We start from the raw sequence: 12,213 nt of genomic DNA, 5'->3' as shown, positions 1-12,213 counted from the left end.
TATCCACCAGTGAACATTAGAGGAATGTTAAGAGCAGCATTTTTGGGTAATAGTGTCAAAATGAAAATAACCCAACAGTAAAACAGAAAAACTCTATATCTGCATCAACATGGATGGATCTAGAGATTATCATACTCATCGAAGTAAGTCAGAAAGAGAAAGACAAATACCATATGTTATCACTTACACGTGGAATCTAAAATACGACACAAATGAACCTATCTACAAAACAGAAACAGACTCACAGACATAGAGAACAGACTTGTGGTTGCCAAGGGGGAGGAGAGGTGGGGAAGGAAAGGATTGGGAGTTTGGGATTAGCAAGTGCAAACTAGTATATATAGTATGGATAAACAAGGTCCTACTGTATAGCACAGGCAACTATATTCAATATCCTGTGATAAACCATAAATAGAAAAGAATATGAAAAAAATATATATGTATAACTGAGTCACTTTGCTGTACAGCAGAAATTAACACATTGTAAATCAACTATACTTCAAAAAAATTTAAAAAAAAGGAAGACTATTACATACAAACAATGGATAACTATAAAATAACAAAAAGGAGGTAACTACAGCAACATGCAACAACAGAGATGGTTTTACATTTATATGTTGAGCAAAAAAGGTGAGGCACAAAAGCATATGTCCTGTATAATTCCATTTCAGTGAAGTCCAGGAAGGATAAACTAAACTATATTGTCTACATTGATACTTAAATGGTATGAAAAAAGGTAAAATTCAGGAGATTGATTATAGCTACTGGCAAGGAAGTGGTGTATGACTGGGAAAGAACATGGGATGCTACCAATGTTCTATATGTTCACCTGTTCTGTATCTACATAGGTGTTAACTTTATAAAAAATTTTTTTAGGGCTTCCGTGGTGGCACAGTGGTTAAGAATCTGCCTGCCAATACAGGGGACATGGGTTCAAGCCCTGGCCTGGGAAGATCCCACATGCTGCGGAGCAACTAAGCCTGTGCTCTGCAACAAGAGAAGCCACCGTAATGAGAAGCCCGCGCACCCACCACGAAAGAAAGGCTGCGCACAGCAACGAAGACCCAATGCTGCCAAAAACAAATAAATAAATTTATTAAAAATAATTTTTTAAACTGGTTACTTCTATTTATACACTTTCTGTATGTGTATTCCTCTTCAAACTCCCTTCATATTCTCTAAAGAGTTTTAATGAGACTGAAATGATCTTTTTAAAGAGAGATAGAACCCTCTTTTAAACCTGGTCCTGGTGCTTTCGTGTGGCAAGACGTCGTAGATTCAATTTACATTACAGAAGCACAAAGGGTATTTCTTTCTGAGTAGGTATTTTTCCTAGGAATACAGCACATACATTTCAACTGAGTTTTTCAATTTGTTGGGCATAAAGTTCTTAGAGTACTCACATTTTAATCTCTCATATATAGCTTATTTCCTTTTTAGTTCCTAATTTTATTATTCCCTTTCTCTTCCTTTATTGATCAACCTTACCAGAAGTTTGTATATTTTATTCGTTATCATTAGTATTACAAACTTTGGTCTTCAGTGACTCTCTCTACTGTACCTTAGCTTTATTTTGTTAATTTAATGTATATGTTTTATCTCTGTCCTTTACATTTTGGGGCTTATTCTCATTTTTCTAATTTCTTTTCTTTTTTAAATAAATTTAAAAATTTTGGCTGCAATGGGTCTTCGTTGCTGCACACGGGCTTTCCCTTTGCGGCGAGGGGGGGGGTTACGCTTCGTTAGAGTATGCAGGCTGCTCATTGCGGTGGCTTCTCTTGTTGTGGAGCACAGGCTCCAGGTGCACGGGCTTCAGTAGTTGTTGCTTGTGGGCTTAGTTGCTCCGCGGCACGTGGAATCTTCCCAGACCAAGGCTCAAACCCGTGTTCCTTTCATTAGCAGGCGGATTCTTAACCACTGTGCCACCAGGGAAGTCCCATTGTTTTTAGAATTTCTTAATTGGACTCTTTGTAACCAAGAAGGACCCTATGGGGTCTTCCCAGGACAGACCCCTCCCCTATATCCTCTGCTTATTTCCTCTCTGAAGTACCTAGATAATAGTATCTGATGCACATTTCCTGAAGTTGTTTTACAGATGCTAAAACCAAATGGGAGAAATTACTTACTTGATGATCATAAGCACCACAGACCTACTGGCACCTAAGGACTGATAATCTTAACCTCTGTGACACCACCGTTACCTCACCATCAACCAATTGCAGATTTGTGCATGAGCTGATCATATACCTGGGATGCCCCTCCCTCACCTTGCCTTTAAAGATGCTTTCCTGGGCTTCCCTGGTGGCGCAGTGGTTGAGAGTCCGCCTGCCGATGCAGGGGACACGGGTTCGTGCCCTGGTCCGGGAAAATCCCACATGCCGCGGAGCGGCTGGGCCAGTGAGCCATGGCCGCGGAGCCTGAGCGTCCGGCGCATGTGCTCCGCAATGGGAGAGGGCACAACAGTGAGAGGCCCGCGTACCGAAAAAACAACAACAAAAAAAAAAAAAAAAAAAAAAAAACTAAAGATGCTTTCCTAAGCCCAGAGATAAATCCATGCACTTATGGTCACCTAATCTATGACAAAGGAGGCAAGAATATACAATGGAGAAAAGACAGCCTCTTCAGTAAGTGGTGCTGGGAAAACTGGACAGCTACATGTAAAAGAATGAAATCAGAACACTCCCTAACACCATACACAAAAACAAACTCAAAATGGATTAAAGACCTGAATGCAAGGCATACACTATAAAACTCTTAGAGGAAAACATAGACAGAAAAGTCTTTGACATAAATTACAGTAAGATCTTTTTAGACCCACTTCCTAGAGTAATGAAAATAAAAACAAAAATAAACAAAAGGGACCTAATTAAACTTAAAAGCTTTTGCACAGCAAAGGAAGCCATAAACAAGACGAAAAGACAACCGTGAGAATGGGAGAAAATATTTACAAATGAAGCAGGTGAGAAAAGATTAACCTCCAAATTATACAAACAGCTCATGCAGCTCACTATGAGAAAGACAAACAACCCAATTAAAAAATGGGCAGAAGACCTAAATAGACATTTCTCCAAAGAAGACATACAGATGGCCAACACACACATGAAAGGATGCTCAACATCACTAATTATTAGAGAAATGCAAATCAAAACTACAATGAGGTATCACCTCACACTGGTCAGAATGGCCATCATCAAAAAATCTACAAACAATAAATGCTGGAGAGGGTGTGGAGAAAACGGAACCCTCTTGCACTGCTGGGAATGTAAATTGATACAGCCACCTATGGAGAACAGTATGGTGGGTTCCTTAAAAAACTATATATAGAACTACCATATGACCCAGCAACCATAACTGAAAAAAAGACACATGCACCCCAATGTTCACTGCAGCACTATTTACAATAGCCAGGATATGGAAGCAACCTAAATGTCCATCAACAGAAGAATGGATAAAGAAGATGTGGTACATATATACAATGGAATATTATACAGCCATAAAAAGGAACAAAACTGGGTCATTTGTAGAGAAGTGGATGGACCTAGAGACTGTCATGAAGAGTGAAGTAACTCAGAAAGAGAAAAACAAATATTGTCTGTTAACGCATATATGTGGAGTCTAGAAAAATGGTACAGATGATCTTATTTGCAAAGCAGAAATAGAGACAAAGATGTAGAGAACAAACGAATGGATACCAAGAGCGAAAGGAGGGAGGTGGGATGAATTGGGAGATTGGGATTGACATATATACACTATCAATATCATGTATAAAATAGATAACTAATGAGAACCTACTGTATATAGCTCAGGGAACTCTACTCAATGCTCTGTGGTGACCTAAATGGGAAGGAAATCCAAAAAAGAGGGGATATATGTATATGTATAGCTGATTCACTTTGCTGTACAGCAGAAACTAACACAACATTGTAGAGAACTATACTCCACTAAAGATTAATTTTAAAAATTAAACATAAAAATGTTTTCCTAAAACCCATCAGGGAATTCGGGCTTTTTAAGCACTACCTGTCCTGAACTCCTTGCTTGGCATCCTGTAATAAATGCTGCACTTTCCCTCATCACAACCTGGTATCATTAGTTTGGCTTTACTGTGTACCAGCGAGCAGACACAAGTTTTGTTTGGTAATATCCTCATTTGTAAATTTTCAGCATTCTTGAAAATAATATAAGCATTAATGGCTATGAATATCCCTCTAGTACCTCTTTAGATACATCCCACAAATTTCAATATGTGGCACAGTATTTACTCAGTTCTAAATATTTTTAATATTTTAATAATTTTATTTTTTTACATGAGTTTAAAAATTTTTTCTTTTTTCCTTTTAGATCCAGGATTTGAACGCAGGGTTTTCTGAATCTAGAACCCAGCTCATAATCATTACAATATTCTTTTGCATTCTGGTTTGTTATTAATCAATGAATAGTGATCAAACTCTTTAACATGGTGTACAAGGACCTCTGCAAGATCTGGTCCCTACCACCTTTTCTCTAGACCCATTTGACACCATACTACTCTAATTAACGTGTTTTGGCCGCAAAACGTTTCTTTCATTTCCCTGAACCTGTCATGCTTTTTCATACTTACCAGTCTAAAATGTATGCTCTGGTGTTGCTCCTCTAAATAACAAATAAAGTCTGTTCTTCAGATTTTACCTTAGTCATTACTTCCACAAAAAAACTGAGTCAATTACCTCTAATATAAGCTCATAAACCTAAATAATTCTTCATAATAGTTAGAATGTAAGAACCATGAGGACAGGGAATATTTCTATATTTGCTTACAACTGTATTTACCCTCAGCACATGAAATAATTTTGCAATAAATAATTTAGAAATAAATTAAGAGGGACTTCCCTGGTGGTGCAGTGGTTAAGAATCTGCCTGGCAATGCAGGTGACATGGGTTCGAGCTCTGGTCCAGGAAGATCCCACATGCTGCGGAGCAACTAAGCCCGTGTGCCACAAATACTGCGCTGTGCTCTAGAGCCTGAGAGCCACAACTACTGAGCCCACGTGACACAACTAGTGAAGCCTGCACACCTGGAGCTCATGCTCCGCAACAAGAGAAGCCACTGCAGTGAGAAGCCCGTACACTGCAACGAAGAGTAGCCCCTGCTTGCTGCAAGTAGAGAAAGACGGTGCGCAGCACCGAAGACCCAACGCAGCCAAAAATAAATAAATATATTTAAAAAATAAAATAAAGAAACAAATGAACAAACTCCTGCTATATAACAAGTGCTACAGTAGGTTCCAGTTCGAGAAAGGTGAAAAACTGTTGCTATCTCTGGGAACTCACTGTGCCATGTCCTTACCTACACAATCTCTTGAGGGTGGAAACTGTATCTTTCTCTTTATAATCTCCTCAAATTCCAGAATATAATTTTGTGGAAAATAAGTGTTTAATGTTGCTGACTAATGCTACTAGAACTTGCTGGAACAGAAGGGCTTATCTGAAATAAAGCCTTTTCTCTGAGGCGCGTTTTTAATATGACCCTTCCTAAAGTGATTGGTTAAGATGTCTCAAATTGTCACTTTCTTACTATAGCGAAGGCAAAAGTCATTCTGTTTGTAGATATTTTAAAAGCCTCAGTAATGAAAACAGAAATAACAGATTGATAACAAAACAGACTGATGGGAAGAGAATATAAAAATATAAAAGAAGACCCTAAGACCCAAAGATATTTAAGAATTTATATGATAAAGGTATCATTTCAAACAAGTAGGGAAATGATGATCAATTAATAGTGCTAAGACCGCCATGTAAAAATACAAAAAATTGCGCTTCCCTGGTGGCGCAGTGGCTGAGAGTCTGCCTGCCGATGCAGGGGACACAGGTTCGTGTCCTGGTCCAGGAAGATCCCACATGCCGCGGAGCGGCTGGGCCCGTGAGCCATGGCCGCTGAGCCTGCACATCCAGAGCCTGTGCTCCGCAACGGGAGAGGCCACAACGGTGTGAGGCCCGCGTACCACAAAAAAATCCAAAAAAACAAAAAAACAAAAAATTTAAATCTCTTAATTAAATTTTTTCCCCTTTCAAAGAAAAAAACCTTCACAAAAATCCAATGGGAATATAAATTATAGACACTACATATAAAACAAAAATGCTTACAAATCTGCAACCTTGATAAATAACTGGCAATAAACATAGCACTAACTCATACCTTATACAAGAGTAAATTTCAGCTGATTTAAGACCTATATGTAAAAAATATGTAACCCTTTGAAAGAGAATAATTAAATTATGATATATTCTTAACATGCAATAAGGTAATTCTATATGTACTAAATGACAAGATCGCCAAGATTATAAAGAGAAAAGTTGTTACAAAATTAAGTATAAAATGTATGTTACCACTTATATAAAATAACAGCTTTGCATATGCATGTATTTATAAATGCATAAGAAAAGTATCAAAGGATACACAATATATTAACAGTCTTATCCATGAAAATAGGATTTGAGAAGAAATGAGATCATGTGAAGAGACTTTAACTCGTGAATCAGTAAACTTCTAGTTTCACTGATTTATTTATGAGTGTGTATTCTCAGGAAAGAAATTTAAATCCCATATATTCTCTATAAAAAAAGTATTTTTTCATAGATGTATGCATAGAGAGCTACGAAAAACTTCTGTAAACAGAGGTCGTCCAGTGGTTAAGACTGCGCGCTTCCACGGCAGGGAACACGGGTTCCATCCCTGGTCAGGGAACTAAGATCCCATATGCCACATGGAGAGGCCAAAAAATAAATAAATAAGTAAAATAAAAATCAAATATTCCTTCAGGGAAAGAATCTGGTTGGATATATAACAAAAGGATTAAATGGTCTTCTCGGGGGTGGGGGTGGGGGGTGATTTTTGACTTCTGCCCTACACCTTTTGGGGAAAAGTAAAAATATAAAAAAGAAACTATTAAAAAACAATCTAGGGGCTTCCCCGGTAGTGCACTAATTAAGCATCTGCCTGCCAATGCAGGGGACATGGGTTAGAGCCCTGGTCCGGGAAGATCCCACATGCCGCGGAGCAACTAAGCCCGTGCACCATAATTACTGAGTCTGCGCTCTAGAGCCCGCGAGCCACAACTACAGAAGCCCAAGCGCCTAGTGCCCGTGCTCTCCAATGAGAAGCCACCACAATGAGAAGCCGCGCACTGCAACAAAGAGTAGCTCCCTCTCACTGCAACTAAAGAAAGCCCACGCGCAGCAACAAAGACCCAATGCAGCCATAAATTATTTATTTAATTAATTAAGAAAAAAATCTAACACACAGAAAGACTTAAAAAATGTATTTGACGATAGGGATGAAAAGTTTTAGAGCACCAAGGAGATAAAATAGTGTGATAGTAAAAATAATTCCACTCATATTTATACACTGGATAAAACACACACAATCTCTCTGGGTCTTGATTTCCTCATCTGTATAGTAAGGGCCTTGTGTTAGATTGTTACATTCCCCCTTGCTTCTTAATTATTTACAATTTTGGACAGCCATAAGAACAAACACTTATAACAAAAAAGAACAGGTCTTATATAGTAAAAGGTTGTTAGATTAAATGTACAATTCAGCTGCACAGATATGTTAACATTTGTGCATAAGCTAGTTTCCTCTACTCAGAATGTTAAACAAGAAATTACCTTTTAGTATTTTCTTGTTCTTCTTCTTCTGGGAATGGCTTCTGCTTTTTCTTGGTCTGTTCTTCCAACAGCCAACTTTTCCTCTTCAATCCCTTTTTATGTTCTGAGTTCAGGTTTACACTCTGAACGACAGCTTCAATGACATCTGTAACTGTATCAGGGCCAAGGTGCAGTGCTGTTCCTTCTTCACCTTCATTTAATTCTGGGCTGACAAATTGGGCAGCTTGGAATGCTTGCATTGATACCACAGCCTGGAGGGGACATTTCCGAGGTCGACCTGGCCTGCGTTTCACAAAGTTATTCCCTGTCCTGGCCTGTCTTTGAAGTTTTTTGGCTTTTAAAATTTTATTGACGTGGTCTAGGTTTTTCTTGGTGGCCAAGATTTTGTCATAATTGCACATTTTCCGAGCTTGGCGCTGCATAGCTTCTACTACACTTCTCTTGATATGATGGGGGGAATGGCTGCTGGGCAACTTTTCAGAAAGGAGTGAGATGCTACTACTGCAAGAGTCACTGGGGACTGCAGGCACTAGAAGGCTGTCTGGTTTTCCCAGGGTTCGCTCCTTGCTGTGGCTATGGACTGGACTGGAGGAAGGTGGCACAGAGGCAGATGCGATCACAGCATCAATATTTTTCTCCAGGGGCTCTTGGTCCTCATGTTGTACCAACCGCTGCAGCAGACTATCCACAGAGTCATCCCCAGATGAAACCAATCTTGGACTTCGAGACGGAACTCCGTTCACTAAATAAGACAACAAATCACACATGATAAAAACTGAACACAACTGGTTATTTAAATAACTTTACAAAGAATAAAACACAAGGAATACCACTCTATTTTTCATAGCAAGATTAAATATCATATTGGGTTGGCCAAAAAAGTGCCTTCGGTTTTTAAGTAAAAATAAAAGACACATTTTTCATTTTCACCAAGAACTTTATTGAACAGTGTATTCACTCTTTTGTTCCACTACCTTCTGCCATTTTTCAGGCAACTTCATAATTCCATCCTCCCAAAACTTTTTATCTTTTTGAACAAAGAACTGTTCCAGGTGCCTTTTACAGTCTTCCAGGGAATAGAAATTTTTTCCATTAAGAGAATTTTGTAAAGGCCTAAATAAATGGAAATCTGAAGGTGCAATGTCTGGTGAATACGGAGGATGAATCAGAACTTCCCAGACAAGCTGTAAGAGTTTTTGCCTGGTCATCAAAGAAACATGTGGTCTTGTGTTATCCTGATGGAAGATTATGCGTTTTCTGCTGACTAATTCTGGATCATCAATTGCTGCTTTCAGTTGGTCTAACTGGGAGAAGTATTTGTTGGAATTACTCGTTTTGTTTTCCAGAAGGAGTTCATAATAGAGGACTCCCTTCCAATCCCACCATATATATAACATCACCATCTTTGGATGAAGACCGGCCTTAGATGTGGTTGGTGGTGGTTTATTTCGCTTGCCCCATGATCTCTTCCATTCCACATTATTGTTCAGTATCCACTTTTCATCGCCCGTCACGATGTGTTTTGAAAATGGAACATTTTCGTTATATTCAGTAGAGATTCGCATGTGGAAATACGGTCAAGAAGGGTTTTTTTCGCTTAACTTATGTGGAATCCAAACATCGCAGCAATTCACATAACCAAGCTGATGCGAATGATTTTCAACACTTGATTTAGATATTTTGAGTATGGCGGCTATCTCCCACATGGTATAATGTTGACTGTTCTCAATTAATGTCTCGATTTGATCGCTATCAACTTCAAATGGTCTACCCGACCATGGAGCATCATCCAGTGAGAAATCTCCAGCACAAAACTTCACAAACCATTTCTGACACGTTCGATCACTCACAGCACCTTCTCCAACCACTGCACAAATCTTTTTTTGCATTTCAGTTGCGTTTTTACCTTTCTTGAAATAATAAAGCATAATATGCCGAAAATGTTGCTTTTTTCCTTCCATCTTCAATATTAAAATGCCTATACAAAAATACACCAATTTTGGTAAGTCTTTTTTTATTTTTTTAAGAATTTATTTATTTATTTTTGGCTGCGTTGGGTCTTCGTTACTACACGCAGTCTTTCTCTAGTTGCGGCGAGAGGGGGCTACTCTTTGTTGAGGTGCGTGGGTTTCTTAACACGGTGGCTTCTCTTGCTGCAGAGCACGGGCTTTAGGCACACAGGCTTCAGTAGTTGTGGCACACAGGCTCAGTAGTTGTGGCTCGCGGGCTCTAGAGCACAGGCTCAGTAGTTGTGGCACATGGGTTCAGTAGCTCCATGGCATGTGGGATCTTCCCGGATCAGGGATAGAACCCATGTCCCCTGCATTGGCAGGCGGTTTCTTAACTACTGCGCCATAAGGGAAGTCCTGATAAGTCTTTTTTTAAATGTACGCTGATATGACAACTGTCACATACAATCTAACAAAATTGTTTTGAATGAAGTTAAAAACAACTAAGTGCTACTAGAGCCATCTTGCAGAAAAAACCGAACGAACCTTTTGGCCAGCCCAATACCATATGCATTTGTCTTTCACAGGCAAGCTGATAGTTTCCTGAATAGGGTACACTACAGTACCCACAATAAATTCAAAGTTGGCCCATGTTTCCCTAATAAAACGTGGTGGGTCAAAAAAACAATTCTCACTCTCTGAGACGAGGAGCAGAAAGAATAGAGCTTATTTCTTTAAAAATGAAGGTCCAGTTAAGAGACTCAACAGCTAAATATTGAATAAAGAACTAAACTTTAAATACATATATTTCTAGTCCAGTGCTTTTTCTGACAATGTTTTAAAGTGCAAAGGAATATAAGTGAAATTCTCACCAGGGAAGCCCGGTTCAGTGGTTTTTTTTGACAGATTTCTTAGGAATTTTTCTATAGATCATATCACCTGTAAACAGATATATTTTTTCTTCTTCCTATCTGTATGCCTTTTATTTCTAAAAATCAGGTTTTTAAAATAATTAAAAATGGATGTTAGATTTTGGCAAATGTTTTCTCTTTACCTAGATGATTATGATTTTCTGTTAATTTCGTAAAATACACTAATTGATTTTCTAATGTTAATCCAACCTTGCATTCCTGAAATAAACCCACGTGGTCATGGTATGCTATACATTCAACATACTGGATTCAATCTGATAATATTTTGTACCGTTTGCATTCATGCTTAATAGTGTGTAGTTTTCTGGTAATGTGTTGCTTGGTTTCAGAATCAGGGTAATGCTGGCCTTCATAAAATGCACTGGGAAAATGCTCCTACTTTCTGGAATAGTTTTTATATACTTACTATTATTTTTTCCTTAAATAGTCATGATTGAAGCTATTTGGGCTTTGAGTTTACATTGTAGAATGGTTTTAAACTGCAAGTTGAATTTCTTAAATAGATGTAGGGCTCTTTAGGCTATTTATTCTTGAGTTTTAGTAGCTGGTGTTTTTCAAAGAATGTGCTCTTTTTTTATCAAATTTATTGGCATAAAACTGTTCATTATGCTCCCTTATTGTCCTGTTATGGTATGTAGCAATTGCACTGATATCCTCTCTTTCATTCCTGATACTGCTAATTCAATTTCTTTTTTCTTAATACTTTCAGCTACAGTTCTCCTTTAAAAAAATTTTTTTTTGATAAACCAGTATAAGCTTTCATTGATTAATGTTTTCTGTTTATTTTTGCTCTTATATTTATCATTTTTCTTCCATCTAATTTGGGTTTAATTTGTTCTAATGTCTTTAGCTTCCTAAAGGTGAGAGTTTGGGCTTAGACCTTTTTTGTTTAATAACGTAACTTTGTAAAGCTAAAAACAGACTTAGCTATACTCCATAAAACGTATGTGTTTTCATTTTTATTTAATTTAAAAGATTTTCTAGTTTTGTCTGTGATTTCCTCTTTGACTTATGGGCTATTTAGAAGTGTGTTGTTAACTTTTCACTTATTTGGGGAATGTCAAGATATCCTGTGTTACTGAATTCTAATTCAATTCCATTGTGTTCTTAAAATATATTCTGTATGATTTCAAACTTTTAAAGTTTATTAAGATGTTTTATGGTCCAGAATATGATGCTACCTTGATATAATTCCACATGAACTTCAAAAGAATATAAGAAAAGGGTGTTTTATATTTATTTACTGAAAATTTCTGGAACTCTTCATTCCTTTGGTAGAGCCATGTTTCCATCTACTATGATTTTTCTGTTTGAAGAACATTTCTACTACCATAAACCTGCTGGCAACCAATTCTTTAAGCTTGTTTTTCTGATAATGTTTATTTTGCCTTCATTTCTGAAGGGTATTTCACTGGTTATAGAATATTAAATTGATAGGTTTTTTTTCCCCTTCCAGCATTTTAAAGACATTATTTTTATTGTCTTCTGTCTTACAACATCTCTGACAATCCATCTGCTGTGATTCGTTCCAGTGTTCCTCTGTATACTATGTGTTTTCTTGTCTCTTTGCTTTTGCTGGTTAATTTTAAGATTTTCTCTTAACCACCAGTTTTAAGAAATTTGATAATGATGTCCCTTGATTTCTGTATGTTTGTGTATCCTGCTTGGGATTTGTGGGACTTCAT

The 12,213-nt window shown here is 37.7% G+C and overlaps 1 protein-coding gene across 5 annotated transcripts in view; it reads right to left on the bottom strand.

Moving 5' to 3' along the window:
* Window positions 1–12,213, bottom strand: part of ASH1L (ASH1 like histone lysine methyltransferase) — a 214,309-nt gene that overhangs the window by 116,528 nt on the left and 85,568 nt on the right. For all 5 annotated transcript variants that reach the window (XM_033414639.2, XM_033414638.2, XM_004284597.4 and 2 more), the window contains one exon: window positions 7,648–8,389. In XM_033414639.2, coding sequence (XP_033270530.1) covers window positions 7,648–8,389 — 742 coding nt within the window. The remainder of the gene's footprint in view (window positions 1–7,647; window positions 8,390–12,213) is intronic.

The sequence above is a fragment of the Orcinus orca genome, chromosome 1 (assembly GCF_937001465.1).
Source record: "Orcinus orca chromosome 1, mOrcOrc1.1, whole genome shotgun sequence".
In the NCBI taxonomy this organism is placed as follows: domain Eukaryota; kingdom Metazoa; phylum Chordata; class Mammalia; order Artiodactyla; family Delphinidae; genus Orcinus; species Orcinus orca.
Note: the sequence above shows the minus strand (reverse complement) of the source record. Positions and strands in the feature narration are given on the sequence as shown.